The sequence below is a fragment of the Dysidea avara genome, chromosome 14 (genome assembly GCF_963678975.1).
Source record: "Dysidea avara chromosome 14, odDysAvar1.4, whole genome shotgun sequence".
NCBI classification, from domain to species: domain Eukaryota; kingdom Metazoa; phylum Porifera; class Demospongiae; order Dictyoceratida; family Dysideidae; genus Dysidea; species Dysidea avara.
Genome location: NC_089285.1, coordinates 6851132 through 6873110, shown reverse-complemented (window position 1 = coordinate 6873110; position 21979 = coordinate 6851132). Strand labels below are relative to the sequence as shown.

General features: G+C 38.1%; 1 protein-coding gene and 1 long non-coding RNA gene across 2 annotated transcripts in view; both read right to left on the bottom strand.

The window, feature by feature from the left end:
- Window positions 1-330: 330 nt before the first annotated feature.
- Window positions 331-11928, bottom strand: LOC136244665 (uncharacterized). The gene is made up of 2 exons (XR_010695501.1): window positions 11504-11928; window positions 331-432 (listed from the first exon to the last, which is right to left on the bottom strand). It is a non-coding gene; the product is annotated as an uncharacterized lncRNA (long non-coding RNA).
- A 7859-nt stretch (window positions 11929-19787) lies between these two features.
- LOC136244001 (hemicentin-1-like) overlaps window positions 19788-21979 on the bottom strand; it is a 71880-nt gene continuing 69688 nt past the window's right edge. Inside the window, exons 26-30 of the mRNA XM_066035530.1 lie at window positions 21396-21713; window positions 20936-21334; window positions 20554-20880; window positions 20175-20489; window positions 19788-20122 (exon numbers count right to left, since the gene is read on the bottom strand). Coding sequence (XP_065891602.1) covers window positions 19788-20122; window positions 20175-20489; window positions 20554-20880; window positions 20936-21334; window positions 21396-21713 — 1694 coding nt within the window. The remainder of the gene's footprint in view (window positions 20123-20174; window positions 20490-20553; window positions 20881-20935; window positions 21335-21395; window positions 21714-21979) is intronic.

The following is a 21979-nucleotide window of genomic DNA, read 5'->3' as shown; positions in this document are numbered from 1 at the left end:
TTGAATGATATAAGTATAATAAACTGAAATTCCATTATTTTCTACTGAAAACCTGCTAAAAATACTCTCAGATTCACCCTTAGAGGGCCTAAGTTTCAAAAAATTCCTGGGGGCATACCCCCAAGGTTGACATGCTTCACATGCTAGTGTGCTTTGCACACTAATGTAGTCATTATTCCAAATAGCTGATTTTACTGTGGATACTACATTAATCTTACAACTAGGGTCTTGTGAGAAGGCTTGGTATCTTCTAATGTCTGGTTAGTTACCTATGTCCCTGTCCAGCTTAGCCCCCCCTTTCAAAAAATCCTAGATCTGCCCCTGTATATATACTATGCGGGTAATTAATAACAAAAACATATATATTTATCATATACAAAAAGACATGAGAGTTTGCTTTGAAAGCAGTTGATCAAGTAGTTCTTCAGCATTCTAAAAAACACCACAAACAAAGCATTTTATTTCACAGCATATACACATTTTTGCATTATCAAAAATCAAACAAAATTCATAAAATACCATACCACCAAAATTACATTCAAATAGTACTAGGGTCATGATGAAGGTGGCAGTTTATATCTAAAATATTAATTTTACCAGGAATCATGTATAATTAAATCTTTTGTGACATTAAATGTGTGCTTTGTATTTAAATCTAAATATTCCATAGATGAGGGGGACCTCCTTCCCCCATTTTTATTGGTTGATGTGTGTAACTTAAGAATCTAATAGCAGTCAACCGTAACGCATCACAAGCAGACTGACATAGTCTAAAATACCATCCAGAACTTATTAAAAGTTTTTTTATTTGTGTGCCTAGGAAATTATGGTCTGTACGACTCAAACTACACTTTGATAGCCCAGTGATAGATCTAGATGGGTTTCTGGGGTTTTGACAGAAACCCCTTTTTAAATTTAGTTCATGCAGTAGTCTAAATCTAATCCAAAACAGCCAAGCTGTAAAAAAAAAGTGCGGCCCTGAGAAAGGCTATGGTGAAAAAAGATGTGAAATCCAAGGTGGCGGCCAAGAAATGGCTGTGATGGTAGGTTAATGGTAAAAATTTTAATAACGACAATTCAAGTGAATTTTGTGCCAAGACCAAGTGGCACCAAATTCACTGAATTGTTGTTATTAAAATTTTTACCATTAACCTACCATCCCAGCCATTTCTTGGCCACCACCTTGGATTTCACATCTTTTTTCACCATAGCCTTTCTCAGGGCCGCACTCTTTTTTTACAGCTTGGCTGTTTTGGATTAGATTTCACTTCTTTTTGCATTTGTATACCCCAAAGCTGGCCTATGGCCGGCTTTAGGGCTTTTTAACCTGTCATTTTTTTCTTTACTACAGGAAGAAGAAAAGATGAAGCAGGGTGATTTCTTTGTAGCTGACCTCTCTGCAAGGTGATCCTTCTAGCTGATCTCTCTACCGGATGACTTGTTTGTAGCTGAACTCTCTACAGGGTGAATTGTTTGTAGCTGAACTCTCTACAAGGCAACTTCTTCTAGCTGATCTTTCTACAGGGTGATTTGTTTGTAGTTGAATTCTCTACAGGGCGATTTGTTTGCAGCTAAACTGCTGAACTCTCTACAATGTAACTTCTTCTAGCTAAACTCTCTACGGGTGGCTTGTTTCTAGCTGATCTCTCTACAGGGTGACTTGTTTGTAGCTGAACTCTCTACAAGGTGATTTGTTTGTAGCTGAACTCTCTACAAGGTAACTTCTTCTAGCTGAGCTTTCTACAGGGTGATTTGTTTGTAGCTGAATTCTCTACAGGGCGATTTGTTTGCAGCTAAACTCTCTACATGGTAGTTTCTTTGTAGCTGAACTATCTACAATGTAACTTCTTCTAGCTGAAGTCTCTACAGGATGACTTGTTTCTAGCTGATCTCTCTACAGGGTGACTTGTTTGTGGCTGAACTCTCTACAGGGTGATTTGTTTGCAGCTAAACTCTCTACAAGGTAACTTCTTCTAGCTGATATTTCTACAGGGTGATTTGTTTGTAGCTGAATTCTCTACAGGGCGATTTGTTTGCAGCTGAACTCTCTACATGGTAGTTTCTTTGTAGCTGAACTCTCTACAATGTAACTTCTTCTAGCTGAACTCTCTACATGGTGGCTTGTTTGTAGCTGAACTCTCTACAGGGTGATTTGTTTGTAGCTGAACTCTCTACAAGGTAACTTCTTCTAGCTGATCTACTTTTCTACAGGGTGATTTGTTTGTAGCTGAATTCTCTACAGGGCGATTTGTTTGCAGCTCAACTCTCTATATGGTAGTTTCTTTGTAGCTGAACTCTCTACAGGGTGATTTGTTTGCAGCTGAACTCTCTACAAGGTAACTTCTTCTAGCTGATCTTTCTACAGGGTGATTTGTTTGTAGCTGAATTCTCTACAGGGCGATTTATTTGCAGCTGAACTCTCTACATGGTAGTTTCTTTGTAGCTGAACTCTGTACAACGTAACTTCTTCTAGCTGAACTCTCTACAGGATGACTTGTTTCTAGCTGATCTCTCTACAGGGTGACTTGTTTGTAGCTGAACTTTCTACAGGGTGATTTGTTTGTAGCTGAACTCTCTACAAGGTAACTTCTTCTAGCTGATCTTTCTACAGGGTGATTTGTTTGTAGCTGAATTCTCTACAGGGCGATTTGTTTGCAGCTAAACTCTCTACATGGTAGTTTCTTTGTAGCTGAACTATCTACAATGTAACTTCTTCTAGCTGAAGTCTCTACAGGATGACTTGTTTCTAGCTGATCTCTCTACAGGGTGACTTGTTTGTAGCTGAACTCTCTACAGGGTGATTTGTTTGCAGCTGAACTCTCTACAAGGTAACTTCTTCTAGCTGATCTTTCTACAGGGTGATTTGTTTGTAGCTGAATTCTCTACAGGGCGATTTGTTTGCAGCTGAACTCTCTACATGGTAGTTTCTTTGTAGCTGAACTCTCTACAATGTAACTTCTTCTAGCTGAACTCTCTACATGGTGGCTTGTTTGTAGCTGAACTCTCTACAGGGTGATTTGTTTGTAGCTGAACTCTCTACAAGGTAACTTCTTCTAGCTGATCTACTTTTCTACAGGGTGATTTGTTTGTAGCTGAATTCTCTACAGGGCGATTTGTTTGCAGCTCAACTCTCTATATGGTAGTTTCTTTGTAGCTGAACTCTCTACAGGGTGATTTGTTTGCAGCTGAACTCTCTACAAGGTAACTTCTTCTAGCTGATCTTTCTACAGGGTGATTTGTTTGTAGCTGAATTCTCTACAGGGCGATTTATTTGCAGCTGAACTCTCTACATGGTAGTTTCTTTGTAGCTGAACTCTGTACAACGTAACTTCTTCTAGCTGAACTCTCTACAGGATGACTTGTTTCTAGCTGATCTCTCTACAGGGTGACTTGTTTGTAGCTGAACTTTCTACAGGGTGATTTGTTTGTAGCTGAACTCTCTACAAGGTAACTTCTTCTAGCTGATCTTTCTACAGGGTGATTTGTTTGTAGTTGAATTCTCTACAGGTGATTTGTTTGCAGCTGAACTCTTTTACATGGTGGTTTCTTTGTAGCTGAACTCTCTACAAAGTGACTTCTTCTAGCTGATCTATCTACAGGATGACTTGTTTCTAACTGAACTCTCTACAGTGTGATCTGTTAATAGCGGAACTTTCTACTGGGTGATTTGTTTGCAGCTAAACTCGCATGATTGTTTCTTTGTAACTGAACTCTCTACAAGGTTACTTCTTCTAGCTGATCTCTCTACAGGATGACTTGTTTCTAACTGAACTCTCTACAGTGTGATCTGTTCATAGCGGAACTTTTTACTGGGTGATTTATTTGTAGCTGAACTCTTTGCATGATTGTTTCTTTGTAACTGAACTCTCTACAAGGTAACTTCTTCTAGCTGATCTCTCTACAGGGCAATTTGTTTGTAGCTGAATTCTCTACAGGGTGATTTATTTGAGCTGAACTCTCTACATGATGGCTTAGGCCAATGAAACTTGATTAGCAGTTTCGCGTCATCGCCCGCATGCTTTTGATACACCCGCACGGAATTTCATTATTGGTATTTCAGATTGAAATACTCTAATAGAGCAGTTACTTTTACTCTAATGGAGCAATCAGCTATACTCTAATGGAAAAATCATTTGTTATATGGATTAGTAACGTATTTTAGCTACGTAGATCTCACTTTTTTGGTAGAAATCTTCATGATTGGGATGTGTGTTGTGCTTTTGGAAAATACTCACATGTTGCTGTCAGACCTTCAGTGCTGGTCACTGTAAAGTGCTAATAATAAATAATAATAATGAGTAATGAATAATAACCGCCCACCCTCATCAAATTTTCAAAAATCTGAGCGAGAAACTGGTAATCAAGTTTCATTGGCCTTATTTGTAGCCGAACTCTCTATTAGGTACCTTCTTCTAGCTGATCTGACTACAGGGTGACTTGTTTGTAGCTGAATTCCCTACAGAATAACTTACAATGTAATATAACTGAGTGAATTATAAATGCAGCTGAATGCTTTATTAGGGTGACTGTTCTATTAGAGTATCTCGATCTCGCTTTTGCTGCACCTAGTTGCCTTTCGAATCATAACTCAGTGATTTGTAATCCGATTCTTCTGTACTACTGCAAGGACTTTCTATGATGATTATTCCAGCTACATGCTGATTTTCAGCTCGTTGCTCTAAGCGGTTTGCCTGGTAGATACGAAAACTAATAGTTTTTTTATTCATAAAAATCGATCGCGTAATTTTGACACAGGTTGGGTTTCGTGTCATATCTCCATGGTCTTTATCCCGATTCCTTTCAAACCACAAAAAGGCACTCCTACGATGGTTGCTCCATCTACATATCAATTTTCAACTGATTCCTCCAAGGCGTTTACCCTGTAGGCGTGACAGACCTGCGACCTTATTTTACGCAAATAATCGGTCATAACTCCGTGAATGTTCATCGGATTCCTACCAAAGTTGGTACGGAGATCCGCCTTAATGAGCCCTTTAAGTGTGCCAAATGTCAGCCCAATCCGAGCACGCATTCGTGTTTTATGGCGAATTTTACGAAGTGTGCGAAATGAAGATGAAGAAGAAAAAAACGAAGAAATTAAAACGAAATTTTGTTCGCTCGTATCTCGGAAATGGCTGGAGCGATTTTCTTCAAATTTGGTATGTAGACTACCCTGACTGGGCGGCACGTCTCCAGCAAATTTGGTTCCAATCGGATAAGGGATCACGGAGCTACATAGGTGTGAAAATTGCATTTGCTTTCTTCCTGTTAATATACTCACGGTGTGGCGCGCCGGCTTCTTGGGCCGCACGACACACTATCGTGTGTCTTGATACATAAACATTGTGTACTGACAATTTGTCACATCAAACAACTATATACCACTGTAGCTGCATTTAACTGACACTATTTATAGCTATTAAACCATCAGCAACACTTCACTTTTCATCTCCCACTGCATTAAAAACGATTGAGATTGCTACTCTAATAGAGCAGTCAAGTAAATAAAGCAATCAATTAAGCTACAGCTTATAGTTACAATCTTTGCCCTATACTATAGTTAGCTATAGTATTTACAGTTTAAAGCATTGGATTTATTGTAATTGCTAACTAAAAGTAACCTAAAAACCCAATCTCAGAGCTTCTAAAATTTCTAAATTTTCTGGAGAAATGTCATCAGATGCCCTATTCAGCTATACCAACTGCAGAAACCCCCTTTTAAAAATCCTAGATCCACCACTGTAGCCCCCTCCTGCTCAGCCACCCCTGCATTGATATGACTGAAAATGCCTCATACACTCACACTACTATGCTAATTTGATACACCTACTATTGCTCCAATACATTTTATACAAATGCATGGTTTCAGGCAAGTGTACCTCAAAACTAATTTGCAAATGCTATACACATACATGGTTTTATCAGCTAACTACAGAGGTGAAACTGCCCACAATGATGTTACCATGTTCACAGCGCAGTATGGATATCACTTCTTTTTGTGTTACAGTGATTTGTTGTCATAATGTTGTCATAAGTCAGGCGGCTTAGTGGAATTATTGTTACAGGGCGGATAAAAGCGTCAATTTTTTTGTACAGCTAGTTTATGATGTACTTGTTAACATTAGCCTAGGAGCCCACTGCAATTTTTTTGTTTACTCTGAGAATAACAAGATGGCCGCCATTATTAGCCAGGAAAACGTTTTTTTCACTGTTGGAGTTTGAAAAAAACGAATATACTAAATTACTGACATTAGAATACTATAATAGATGTAACAATAGGTTACTAAGATACATACATAACTGTCACAATGGTACAAAATAACAAAAATAAATGTTAGCATGTAGTTTGTTCATTTTCGCTTCTGTGTTTATTGCACTTACAATTACAAAGTGGTGAGCAGACTAGATTAGCTTTTACACATTTGCATGCTGTGCATTCTCCTTTGCAAAAATATTTAATGAGCTCACTGCATGCTTTAGATACCTCTGGAATAGTAAGCCAAACTGGCATCCAAGACTGTAACAGCGGATCCTTTGACCACCCAAAATCTTCTGGAGATGGAATCATCTGCTGCACTTGAGTGCTGGTAGTCCATATTCCAGCTTGGTAAACTGCTCGTTTAACATGTTGATGAAGTGCATCTTGCGTTGGTGGTATCATGTCCATTTTTCTGTTCTTATGACAAAATAATTCTTCTCTTGCGTCATTAACAGACATTAGGTGGCAGGTTTTACTATATAGAACAACTATTAGCCTCTCAATTCTCTGGAAATGCTCCGAGTCAGAATCTAAATGCTCAAACGGGTGGGTAATCAGAAACTCAAATGTCTCAGTGACTTCTTCATATGCTTGCCATGCTGATTTCTTGCCTTTGCCTCTGAATGCAGATGTAGTGTCGCAGCCAGTTAGAGCATGGAATATTAGTAGTGCTCATGCTCTTTCCTCACCAAGGTAAGTACAGATGGCATTAATACTATATATTCTGAAATTCTTGCTTGTATCAAAGGTAACCCAGATATCAGCAAGAGGATTAGTTGCTGTCAGTTTGAAGAATACACCAGCAAGAATGACAATAACATCAGTTTCCACGATACATACTGCAATTGTCTTAAGTCCCTGCTCCAATGCATGTGATATGTGCACAACAACTCTGGTGTCTGCTTCCTCATGATTGCAGTCTGGCATCACAGAGTTGGTTTGGCCCACAGATACTACAGATTCATCAGATGTCACATACACAACCTTGTTGGGTGGAAAAGTGGACTTAGCAACCTTAGATGTGAGGAAGGAGAACAGTTCCTTTTTGTTCCTTGGGTCACGTAGGAAATCTGCCCAATTGCCAGGTAGTTTAGTTTGACCAGATACCTTTCTTCGCACACTCTTGCCTCTCTTTTCCCTTGTAGACTCCTTTAAACAGTTTGGAAGGTGTGTGTCCCACACAAGGTCTATTCTCATGGAGTTTTGTAACTGTTTAGTCAAGTAAGGGATAAAAACCTGATCTGCATACTCTTCAAAGTTACACACTAAATTTGTGGGAAGAAAGTGCACAATAACTGCACCGTCTAGCACTGTGCATTCATATGTTTGAGGGGGATCAGATAGCCCTGACTGTCCAATGCAATTCAGCAAATCTGACTTAGAGTTTGATAAATGCAGCTTTCCCAAATCTGAGAGAGCAGGGGGAAAGGACCAAATCTCGTGGACAAAGAACTCCTTTAAGTCTCCATCACGGCTTTGCATGGAGATGTACAACTGGCCAAACAGTGCTACATTATTCTGAAGCATTTTAAACTTCTTTCCTTGCTTAGAAATAGCTTTTGGCTGAGGTATTTTGAAAAGTGCAAATGAGTTTTTCTTGATTGGCTGATGTATAGACACAGAGCGACCTTCAATAACATTTTTTACAAAGTCATGATACTGTGTGGTACCAGTATCTTCTAAGGCATGCAGGGCAGCTGTGACTGAATCATCTACACAGTTACGGTTATCAAGTGTTACTAGCTCTGGAAAATCATCTAGGAAAGGATTTCCCATTTTGATGAATGTATTAAAGAGGCTGTTAACCTGCTTTTGAAAGGTTTTCTGAGCTGAGAGACCCTGCTCATAGTTTTGGAAATTCCTTGGGTGTTCTGGGTCAGCACCATACATGTACTGTTCTTCAAATTGTTTCTGCAATCTTGCCAACTCTGGTCCTGACAACATCCATCGTCTAAATGAAGCAGCATTTTCTGTGAGTCTAATACAACCGCCAGAGCCTTTTATGTAGGCAGTTTCTTGCTCATGTGCTTGGTCATCTGGAATTGCTGAAAATCTGTTATTGGTCTTTGATAGAACCCAATGGCACTGCTTTTCAAACTCATCTTTGATAGGACTTGGCAAACACTTCATGTCTCTAATGTGGACAGGCAACCATCTTGCATAATTTACATGATCCAGTGCAAAGAAAAGAGGTGTCAGGTTCTCCAAGACTTCCACATACAAAGCAAAGTTCTTCTCTCTATGAGCCCGGACAAAGATCAAAATAAGAGTTTCATACCTCAAGATAAAGTCCCAGTACATAAACATAGGACTTCTGTTCTGCATGTCATCTTTCCAAGCTGCTTCAGATTGATTGCTTCCTGATTGCAAAAAGGCCACCTTTGGAAGTTTCCAGAGGGTTAAGAGAGTTACTTGGTGGGAATGCCTGGTTTGCGCAAGATGAGAAACCTTCAAAAAGGAGTTAGCTGTACCAGATGAGGCAACCTCTGATTCAGTTAATGCTGAAGTCCAGCCAGAACCTTCCAAGACATCTCCCAGTGTACTCCAGAGGGCCATCTCTATGTGCAAGCCACCAAGCATAACAACATGCATTGACTCACCATGAGTATCTGATTGTACAAGCTTTGCCAGGGCAAATAGTGGCTGATCAAAGGTAGTGACTGGAATTTGTCCAGGGTTTAGATACTCAATTACCTGTCTTTGTACATTCATGCCATGCTTTACCATTGCAGGGGTAGCAGCCTTTTCATAGAAAAGTGGCAGTAGCATACACACAGCTGGAGGATCTTCTATGGGAGGTTGCTGTGAAGCATGATATGCAGCCCACACCAAATAATCTTCACTGGTAAGTTTTTCCTTCTCAACAAGGGTCAGTGCATTCTCACTCCAGCATTTCTCCTTGGATTGTGCCTCACACAGGTAGGTTTGAAGCGGTTCTGTATTACTGTTCAGATGCATTGGTACATCAATAGCACTTGCCGTCAGAGCTACAGCTGGGACTATGGCATAATTATCAGGTAGGAAGTGCTGCTTGGGTCCAGAAGGTGGTATTGTTACAGGAGGTCTGCTTTCACCAGGGTTCGCCTTAGTTGGAAATTGGAAAAGAGTGATTCCAGTGCCATGAAAGGAATTGACAGCAGTGGTTGAGCTAGGGTTGTGGTCTATATTATCCTGTGCACTAACAGTAAATAAACCTTTCCGAAGACCAGTAGGAGCTACAACACCATCTTTTTCAAATTGTTCACAGACAGAGGTGGCAATCCATTCTTCAAGTTCCATAACTCTGTCATATGAAATGGTGATTCCCATCTGATATAATTTATCAATAAGCTTCTTACTTCTAGTCATTTGATGTATTAATATTCAAGCCAATGTATACTGGGATAGGTGGCTCTCGCTGCAGACTATGCCTTATTTTCACATCATTTCTAGAGGGTGATTTCCTTTTTACATTGCACAGTAGAACTTGGGCAGCAGTAAGACAAGCTTGTGTTTCATGTCTGTCCTGACCGTTTAATATTAGGGAAACAAGTGATTTAAGGCTGGAGAGCAAAGAATCTTCTTGACAATTAGGCAGAAATGCACCAGTGAAGCTAACACAATGGTGGTTAAAATGTCATTCCGGACTATCACTGCTGCTTTAGCAAGTATCGCAGCATCTTCTGAGAAGTCTCGTTTCTTAAGGGCTTCCTTTAACATATTTTTCATTCCTTCCTTGAAAACAATAATGGTGTTTTTGCCATCATGTTGCTCTTGTGCTTCTGGAAAATGCTGCAACAAAGTATCTTTCAGTCTGGTTTTGTTGACCAGTTTGTTAATACCTAGATCTTCAAGACGATTCACATAGAGGGAGTGTATTTCAGAAAGCTTGAATATGAGAATTCCAGAATCTACGGCGTTTTCAATGTAGTTCGTTAGTTCTACAAATGTTCTTGACTCATTCAATTTTTCATCTATGTTTTGATGTTGCTGGCTTAAGTTTCTGGTATGGCTTCTGAAACGATTTCTTAAATTAACCAAGCATTTCAAGTGATACTTAGTTTCTTTTGCAATTAGGTCTCCTCCATCAATTCGAGAAAGAAGGATAGTATCCTGTAGCTCAGTAATCATGGTTCGTATATTTGTGTCTGCATCAAATGTTAGAACCTGATGAAGATCGTCTTCCTCATTTCCTTTCTGACAAAACAAGCAAACATCCATATCAATTGCCTGTCTTTTATTAATTCTTCTTTCATACTTATGCTCATCCATGCAAGATTTTCTTTTCATTACCTTTTTAAGCTTAGAATTGTTGTACTTCAAGTGGCAACTTTCAAAATAGATATTCGTTGGAAGTGCGCCAATGGCCTGAAACCGCTCTACATTGGCCAGAAAGGATCTGTAGGCTTCTGATTTATCTTCTCTTGTTCCTGGACCCTGCAATGGGCATTTCAAAGGCTCAACAGTTTCCTGTTGGCAAATAATACACTTTTTCCAATCTAGCTTCATATTGTTTGGAACTGTTGTCATCTACCAAGCAATGCATACTGTACTTATTCTAATAAAAGTAAGACATTAGGGACTCACCAGAAGAAAATTTGACACAACAGATTATAAAGAAATCTGACACTCTTTAAATAATTACAACTCCCCAAAACACATGGTTCAATTTTCTTTTTAATACACACTTTGAAAAAGCAATACAGAGATTAACACCACCTTTTAATTGTTTTTCTATTTTAATAAACATGTTGTCTCTGAAGCCATTCAAAACATATGTTCTGGAGAAGAAACATGCTTTTACTCTTGTACATTTAATTTACAGCTGATGGAATACAAATCATACAATAGTAGTATAAATTGCTAATTTATAAAAATTCAAATTGGAAAATCAAGTGAATATTAATGATTTGGTGAGATTAGTATGGTTTACAGAAGCTCTAAAAAAAATTTGGTGCTTTTATCTGCTCTGTAACAATAATGCATTTTAATGCTGCTAAGCCACTTGACTATAACTCAAGCTTATTTCAGTACTTTTATTGGTGCACTATAGTCTAGTTGATCCCTACTCTAGTCTAAAATTCCTAATTTTTTCTTATACTTTTAATTATATGATTCATATTTTTCTCCTTCATAAAGGATATATTAATGTTATAGTGCCATAAGATTGACAAACAATTCTGTTTATTAGGTAATCCAAAACAAAAAAGTTGCAACACAAGTTGTCAGACCTTCAGTACTGGCCACTACAAAGCTTTTACTTACCCATGTCAGGCATCTCCATTGGTCATTTCATTGGAACTGGAGATGATGCATCACCTTGACTTGATGGTTGCTCATTTTGATCTAATGGTTTTCCAGCATTCTGATTTTGATCACTCTGATCCGGTCGTGATGTACTATCCTGACCTGATGACTGTCTATCATTTTGATTTGATAATTGATTGTAGGTATCTGATTGCCCCTCTGATAACGATACATGAATACCCGATGATGAAATTGTGTCATAAAGATGATCTGACAGTGATTCACTAATAACATCGTACTCTGCCTCTTCCTCCTCCTCCTCCTCCTGCTGCTGCTGCTGCTGCTGCTGCTGCTGCTGCTGCTGCTGCTGCTGCTGCTGCTGCTGCTGCTGCTGCTGCTGCTGCTGCTGCTGCTGCTGCTGCTGCTGCTGCTGCTGCTGCTGCTGCTGCTGCTGCTGCTGCTGCTGCTGCTGCTGCTGCTGCTGCTGCTGCTGCTGCTGCTGCTGCTGCTGCTGCTGCTGCTGCTGCTGCTGCTGCTGCTGCTGCTGCTGCTGCTGCTGCTGCTGCTGCTGCTGCTGCTGCTGCTGCTGCTGCTGCTGCTGCTGCTGCTGCTGCTGCTGCTGCTGCTGCTGCTGCTGCTGCTGCTGCTGCTGCTGCTGCTGTACATCATCTTGGTCACAACAATGACTGCTTGATGATGGTCTGCTGTTGTGCTTTTCATAAAGCATATTAGGTTGTGACTCCTCTTGTGCATCAGAACTATGTAAATAAAAAGTATTTATTAACAGCTATTGCAAGGATATACATCAATAAATTAACTAGCACTAATAGATGCAATCAAGGCCACTCACAGAAATTAAGGGGCCCAGGGCAAAGAATTAAAATGGGGCCCCAGGGGCAAGGAGGTTTCCATTCTGAATCACAACTTCACCCAAACTGTAGGTTGAAGACTACAAAAAAAGGCCATTATATGCTGACAATGACAATAGCTACCCCTCACCAACCATATCTATTTATTTATAAGCTTGCTACATTGCTCCTCTGAATAATACTGTGACTGCTCTATTAGAGTATCTAGATCTGACTGCTCTATTAGAGTATATCGATCTTTTAAACAGGTATTCAAGGGGCCCTTCATGGAGCCTCCTGGGCCCAGGCAGAATGCCCCAGTCCCCCCCCTCCCTGTGGGCAGCCCTGGGTGCAATGCACTAAACAACAATTTTAAAATATTTATATTGATGCTAACCTTTTCTCGATTCTCGCATCAAAAACTGGACTACAGGATTAACATTAAACAGTTTAGCATGTAATATAATTCCATATAATTATTACTTAATTGTTATGTTATGCTATCAGTGACGCTGTGATGAAATAATTGTATAATTAGCAAATACCCTTCACTGTAGATCCATTATGAAGGTATTGTTACAATTACAGAAGCAATTATGCTGTAAAATTATGCCTGGCACAGAGTTTGATCATTGCATTGCTTCTAGCATAGGTCCAAACAGCACCTTACACATTAGTTAAGTAAAGTTGTACAAAAGATACAGGCCCAATTGAGTAAGGCTGACAGCATGAAATAAGACACAGTGTGGTAATAAATTATAAAGAACCCAGTGTGGGAAGCTTAAAATAATATGTTTTCGCCATATATAACAGTTTATGCAACCACAGCTCCATATCAGGCAGTTACAGGACAGCTAGCATGCAATAGTAACCTGTTCAATATAGAACAATAGAGGGGTGACGAGACACTGAGCAACCAGAAGAAGACATACTTGACAAGCGCAATGACAAATCTATTTTTTAAAGATAATGCAGATAAATTTGGTGCCAAAATCTTTTGGGGCAGCACCCGTTTTTACAGCTTGACTGTTTTTGTGTAGCTATAAGTAACACAGCATGGAATTAGATACATGTGACAATGAATTGTGATGTACCATATAGCTATTATTATTATTATTATTATTATCAATTTTTCCAAAGAAGGGTTCCACAAAAGGCTAGTTAGCCTGTACTAGGTGGTCCCCAACACAGAACATACATACATATACACATACAGAGCATACATACATACATACACAGAACATACATACATATATACAATCAAAACAAATTACAAATAAGAAATGATATAGCTATTTACAAAACAGAAAATGTTTAAGCTTATGCTTAAAACTGCCTGCAGTTGGCTGTGACAAAATTTTTGGAGGTAAGAAGTTCAATAGAAATGGCACAGCCACAAAGAATGAGTGCCTAAATGCGTTGATCGTAGAACACACAAGGTTTAAAGTTAAGGAATGAGATCTAGTAGATAGTGTGTTAAATTGAAAATATTTAGAGAAATCAATGGCTGTTCTCTTATGGAAGATGGAATACAGAGTCCAAATAGATATATAGTCACGACGTGCTTTGAGTGAGGGCCATCCCAGTTCATTGACACAAATAATTGAGGATTTGGACCATTTATTAGTAGATGAATCCCAAAAACTTTTGATCCAGCGTGCAGCCCTATGTTGTACAAACTCCAGTAAACTAATATCTTGAGCCGCGTATGGAGACCATACGGCACAAGCGTACTCTAAATGAGGTCTAACTAGAGCTTTGTAGGCACCAATTTTAGCAGCTTGTGTACAACCAAACATAGCACGACGTATACGATTCAGACACTCGGTAGCTTTACTGACAACATATTGACAATGATCATTCCACTTAAGTTTCGAGTTAATAATAACACCAAGATACTTCACCTTCTGGGACCACGAGATTGTATGGGATCCAATAGAGTAGGAAAAAGTGATAGGAGAATGCTTATTGCTGATGTTAACAGCTTCACACTTTTTTGGGTTTAGCTTAGGGTGCCACTTAAGAGACCAAACATGGACACGTGTTAGATCATTCTGTAACTTGAGACAATCTTCATAACATGACACCTGAAGATAAAGGGAGAGATCGTCAGCAAAATATTTGATAGACGAATCCTGAACAACATGTCTAATATCATCAATATATAAAATGAACAGAAGCAGGCCCAAAATGGAACCCTGACGAACGCCAGAGGCTACAGGAAGCCATTTAGAGAACTGCCCATTTACAACAATTCACTGAGATCTTGTAGTTAGAAAACATTTAGTCCAGTCAAGTAATTCACCAGAAACACCCAAGGACTGCAGTTTCAACAAAAGCCGATGGTGAGGCACACTGTCAAACGCCTTTGCAAAATCAAGGAATAAACAGTGAATACTGTCACGGCCCTCCAATGCTTTGGCCCAATCATGTACAGCCTCAAGTAAGAGGTGAGTAGCTGAGTGATTCTTACAGAAGCCAAATTGGTGAGTGCTAATTAAATTATGAGACTCTAATACCACAGTTAGCTCAGAATGTATAATACATTCCATAGTTTTGATAACAACTGATGTTAAGCTTATAGGTCGATAGTTGCTGGGGATATGTCTATCATCATGCTTAAAAACTGGCACAACATTAGCAGAAACCCAGTCTCTAGGAAGAGTACCTGTGCTCATTGATTTACTAAACAAATATGAAAGTGGTGAAGCTGGTAATTTTCAAAAGGTTTTTATTTTCGGATATTTCAAAGAGGCCATTCTGTTCGAAAATAAATTCCCACCTCCGGTTGTTCTTTGAAAATAAATTCCCACTAGTGAAAGCAACGATCCAACTTTCGGCGATTCACTTGTGTATTCCTCAAGTTTAAGCTCAGTATTACTAATGATAATGGGTAAATTGTATCATTACTATGCAGATAACCAGAAAACAGGTGATCCAGAATGGGAATTGATGCCGTCTGCTCTAGAATCTATGGTAGCTAAATAGCTGAGCAGTAACTACAATCGAGCACGATCAAGCCAGTGAATTTACTCTACTCGAGACTCCCTCAGTCTTCTCTCCAGTGCACAGGGATGAGGATTATTCCATCAGTAAGTCAGTTTTTGGCAAACATTCATATTTTGTGACACGAATTTCCATTTATTTGAAATCCATCCGGACTTCGAAATATGCACTCTTCGAATTTAAAATGTTTCGAAATTCAGATTTTGCTTCTTGTGCAAAATTTTCTGTTTCAAAAATAACCCGCTATACGGTATACATTAATGTAAATGCTACATGTGATTATAGCATGCAAAAGAGTGGGTGAGAGACAAATTATGTAGGACAAGGTGAAGCTGAGATCTATATTTCATCTCTACTCCACTCTTTGAATGCTATATTTCGTGCATAGCACAAGCAAAATGTCTACCTGAGATGCGGTGATGCATATTTTCACTACTGATCCAATAGCGACTACATTTTAGATGTAAATGGCCGATACTGATACTTTGCTGCACTGAGGCATCACTCACAAAAAGAGCTAGTCATTTCTATAGTAGTTGATAGACTAGCTTACTAAACACATTGTTAATTTCATTAACTGCAGTTTTCTGGTTTTGTGGCCATCAAACATGAGGATAACAAGCATTTATGGCTTCACTGAATGAATTTTATTTGTGGTTTACTACTGGTTTTGCTATGCTAACAATGCTAATGGCTGGCTTTTTTCAAAGAATTCATGGCTTATATTAGCTTTTGCTCAGCTCCTTCTGACGTATGTTGCCATCCAGACATTTATAGCTTTACTGATACCAGTCTGATACCACCAAAGGTGAACATCATGCATGAAAAATTTGAAACTCACTGAGTAGTCTTTACATGTTGGTAACTCCATTCTGTTTTAATATTGTATAAAATTACCACATTATCTCTCCTATAGGTTATCATGTTTGTAGCTGAACACTCTACATGGATAGTGACTGGATTGTAGCTGAAACTATACTAGTAGGGTAGCTTAGCATTAAGTTTTGAGAAAATTGTCATGAAGTATATAAAAGCGCCCTTTGAAGGTTTGTTGAAGCATTTGGACCATTTTTAAAAGGGGTTCCACGCCCCCATTATCATTGTTCACTGCTTGTAGCAAATAATCTAAATACTCTAATAGAGCATTCAACCACTCACGGATATATTGTATACATCTCCTTTAATAAGCTGTAGCTAATAATTTATCTTTAACAACACAGTAAGAACACGTTATAACAGACCTTCTATAATCCTGGGAAATATGACCCCAGACCCCCCAAATATGCTGTATCATTCATACCTCACTGTGTAATCTCATTATATCCTATCCCCTACTCTCTGGCTTGCTGCATGTTAACAGTATAGGAATAAGGAAAGCAGCACTCCCTTTGACTTCTCTTAAGTTGTTTATTTATCATACAGTAAGTCTATTTTTGGCCTGCTTGCCCTTAAACTTGCCAATCTCATAGTAGCACAGCATAGTGTAAATATTGTAACAGTTTACATCTTTGGTGCATTTCCAACTAACCAGTTTGTAAGCATTTTTTGAGTATTTAAAGTACATTTAGCTACTGCATATCATGGATAGTGTAGTAATTGATTACAACCTCCTGGAGTTGGTCCACCATGTTATGACTATACAGAATGCAATTTTACCGACAGACAGTCTACAAAGCAACCAAAGATTCAAAAAGATGCTTGCAAGAACATAGAATATATCTCAGCAAACAAATATGCATACCTGGCTATAATAGAGGTACTTGTAATGCAAAGTAGTAAACAGACTGAATTGTCCATGTGGTTACTTTGATCTTCCTTGCAAACTACTTTACTATTGAACATCGCATCAAGACAATCTATTCTAAAGTGATGGTGGCTCTGTGGCGCTTAATATGCCACACATGTAGTAATAATACAACATGCAGATATGTGTTCCCAGGAAAGGTTTGCAGACCAATGTAAAGCAAATGCTTGAAAAGCCATAGCTATCTTATTGTAGTATAGTGCATCTAATTAGCTACGAATAGCCACTTGTGGCTGAAACATTTATATAGATTATTAGTTTGCTTAGGGGCTGGTGCTGAGCAACTTTTCTAAAATATTAGGACATTTTGAAAAAAAGTCTATGTTACAGACTCTTTTCCAACCTAACTTGCTTTCAATGGAAAAAGCAACAATGTATGTTTGGTGGAGTCATCCAAGAAAGCTGTCTAGATTCTAGACAATTTCATGCATTTTTCCCAGCACCTTTTAAAGTTTTCAGCAATGTAAAAGATTTGTATTGTCTTTATGACAAGCTAGTTTAAACATGCAAGGGTAGGATATTCAGCTAATGCAGGTAAACCTCATTATGTGTGGGTTGAAAACAACATGGCCATCAAGTAGCCCAAACATAGTACATTAAATTTTATGGTATACCATACACTTGAATGTGGAGTTAGTTTTCTTGAATTATAATGGCATTCAATATGTACATACTTGTCGAATGAATCAGTAAATTGTACTGTAAGTTGACTTTTTGCATGTATGAAATTTGTAATGAGTAGTCTTTTATGTGGGTCTAACATTAACAGTCATTACCAAACTGCATTGTGTGCATGAGCTATAGTTTGAGCCAAAATTTGTGTATTATCAACTAGTCCAAATGCCTGTTGATGCATTAACCACAGTGTGGTTGTGAACACGCATCTTAAATATTGGCAATAACTACCACTAACTGGTCTAAGAGAACTACTCAAATTGCATACATGCAAAAGTTAACTTACAGTGCCATTTGTTTAAGTCCGTACATATTGAATGCAAAATATAAAATAGGAAAACTACGTAAGTGCATTTCACTCCATATTCAAGTGTAAGATATACTGTGAATGTACTATACTGGAGCTACTCGACGGCCATTATTAATTAGGTTTGGTAGGCACCCCTTCTAATATTGATAAGTACACCATAAAGAACTTGTGTACCAAAAATGGTGCTTTTATCCACCCTGTAACAGTAATTTTGCTAAGCTACCCTACTATACAGGGTGACTTATAACAAACTGCAAGATGATCTGTTAGATAGCTAAGCTACCCTACTATACAGGGTGACTTATAACAAACTGCAAGATGATCTGTTAGATAGCTAAGCTCTGATACACCCAAAACAAATAATCAGAAAATTGCTATTACTTGGCTATAGTAATTTTCGTACATGTACATATACTACTGTAAAACTGAGATAAATAGATAAAACATATTTTAACACATACAAGTCCTTACTTGATTACTACAGATCCATTCACAGGTTTCACTTTGTTCTTGAGCTTATCTTTCAACGAAACGTGGTATAAAAGTGGTATTACACAAGTACTACACATGGTATACACAATACATCCTACCTGAGTGACGTTAACTTAAAGTTTACATTAATGTCATCAGTGTTCATTAGTGAAATTTATTGATGTCATAAATAATTGTATAACATATAGTACAGTATGTACTGTACATTAAAGATTCTTTCTCCTCCTCCCCAAAAAGCAGTCACACATGTTAAACAAACTAGTGTATTAAAAAATGAAATAGGGATCCAAGCAAAAAAAATCTAGTGAAGCAAGAGATATGAATGATGGCATTACAACATATAACCCTTTGGAAAATACCTACATTTGCACTCCATAACAGTTATTTTTGTACAGTGCCAAAGTAGGGATTTTACTACAGGGCTATGTTGTAATACAGTACCATCATCCATATATTAAGTGACCATGACTTGTAACATTTTACATTTTTCTATGGCCATTTATTAGCCCTTATTACAGAATGCAAACAGTCTATTCCATTACTGAGATATGACTTGTTGTGTGACAGGGTGTAGTTTGTACCCACATGCTCTATTTTTGCAGGCCTGCATGGTCACATATTGTATTTCACTAGTTTTATCACTTGGGTCTCTACTTCAGTTTTAAATTAACAATTTTAAAATACAATTGTGCTTACAGATAATAGCCAAAGTGATCACCAAGCAGACAATCAAAACAGCTACCAAGCTTGATATCCCGATTATTATTATTATGAGAGTATCATTGTTACTGCTGTTGGACCTGCCAACACTGGATCCTTGTACAACATCAGTATCTGCAAAATGTATGGGAACTAATACATCATATAAACCATAGAACATTTTTACATGTTTATTGACCAGTTTGGTTTTGTATATTGTTCCTTCAACAAACTATGTAAGTGATTGTCTCCCCCATTATGCATCTAGATTAGGTAGTAACAATGTAGCTATAGCTACACATCTGCATGTGCTTGAATCATTTTATATAAACCCAATCCTGACAAAGTGTATGTTTTCTGTTTCCAAAGACAGTTATTCACATCATCATGCATATGTCCACCTCATTTATTTATGTACATTTGGCCAGTACTAATTTTGTGTGAAATTTTATGATCTAATTTTATTACTCACTTACCATTTACAGTTAAATAAGCAGCTGCTGTAACATTTCCAGCGCTATTGCCCGCAAAGCATTTGTATTCTCCACCATCACTTGTAGAAACATTGTCTATCATTAAAGTACCCACTACAGTACATGTAAAATAAGGATCAGTGACATCACAACTGCCTGTGTCAGTGTTTATCATTGTCAATATACTCATATCAATATTAGTTAGAACAACATCATCTTTGTACCATTGTATTACAGGTTGAGGTGCACCAGTAACATTACATGTAAACACAACTGATCGAAATGAATCGACGTTTTGGTTAACAGGAGGTTGTATGACATGTGGCCTACCTGTGGATTAAAAGCACGTAAAATGTGTTGTTACTACATACAATGCTCATACCATTGTACATACGAGTTGCTGATTGTGTAGCATTTCCTGCTACATTTTGAGCACTACAAGAATATGTTCCACTATCAGCTGGCACAAAATCAATAATATTTAGAGTAGTGTGTTGTACACATTTACTGGGATGGTCAGTTAGATTGCAGTTTCCAGTTATTTCAAGCTTTCCTACAGTCTCATTTAACTTTATCCCATTTAGTAACCACATAATGTTAGCTGGAGGATTTGCAATAACATTGCAAATAATTGTAGCATTTCTGTGTAGCATCACAACCTGCTCATATGGAGGCATTAGAGAGACATTTGGAGGAACTATAATGTACACAAAAATACTTCAAGTTAACTAAGCCAAGCACATAATGTAACTACAACTTACTGTATACTACCAGCTGAATAGGACTGCTATAGTTATCACCGCTGTATGATGTCCTACAGATATATTCACCACTATCATCAGGTTCAGTATTAAATATTGTTAGAGTGCTGTATGTTACACATACATCGGAAAATATATCTGTAGTATTACAGTTTTCTGTTGAATTAGCAACAATTGTAATTCGAGGATCTGCACTAGCTAGCAGCACACTTCCATTTCTTATCCATTCAATGTCCACTGGTGGCTTAGAAATGATATTGCAAGTGAAACTGATTGTCTGAGATGATATGACAGTTTGATAGGACGAAAGTTTAATATCTGGTTCAGCTGCAAGAGATGAATAATGGTCACTAATAAAACTGTATGCAATTACAGTGCTCACCATTTACAATTAAAATGGTAGATGAAGAGTAATTTCCCACTTCATTAGTAACAACACAAGTATACTCTCCACTATCAACTGTTCTAGTGTTCAATATCTGTAGTGTACTGGATGACACACACTGACTAGGAGGATCAGTGATGGTACAATTTCCAATTGTATATGTGCTCAGAATATATTTGTCTGTAGTGTCATTGATCAAAACATTATCCCTGTCGATCCAGTACATATCAACTCTAGGCTTCCCGGTAGAAGAACAGTTGAAAGAAGCTACCTCAGGTGACAACACTGTCTGGTCATCAGGTGGTATAGTGATAACAGGAAGTACTACAATGAAAATAAAATGCACTTCAACATTAGTGAAAGGATTTGGAATACATGCTTCAAATTGCACACTCACTGCACATACAATACAATATGTACAATAGTGAGCTACATGCATGCACTATTATCATCACACCTTGAATTGTTAGCTGAATATTTGCCGACCCATTCCCTACTTCATTAGAAGCAACACAAGTATACTCTCCACTATCAACTACCCTAGTGTTCAATATCTGTAGTGTGCTGGATGACACACACTGACTGATGGACAGATGAGAACATGTTCCATTTGAAGATGAGTTTACTAAATACTTGATATTGCCAAGTGTTATTTCATTACTACTTATCCATAAAATTGTTGCTTGAGGTTTAGCAGTTGCTGTACAAGATAATATCGCTGTATTGGGTGCTGTTATTGTAATCTCTGAATGTACTGCTTGAATTTCAGGAGCAACTATATGGGTGAAACAATATTCGCAAAATATAACGAACAATGCTAATCTTTATTGAATGCTAAAATTGTGCAGATCATCATACAGTACTGCATATTAAGGACCATGAATGTGTGTGTAGTTTCTCATAACCAGAAACCAGCCTCACAATACCTTTGTGATGCCTTGGCAATATTAGTTAAGCATGGTCAAATCCACAAGCGTCCTGAAACACTTCCAATAGGTTACTAGTAACAAAACTTTATTTCTTTTATATATTTCTGACTGA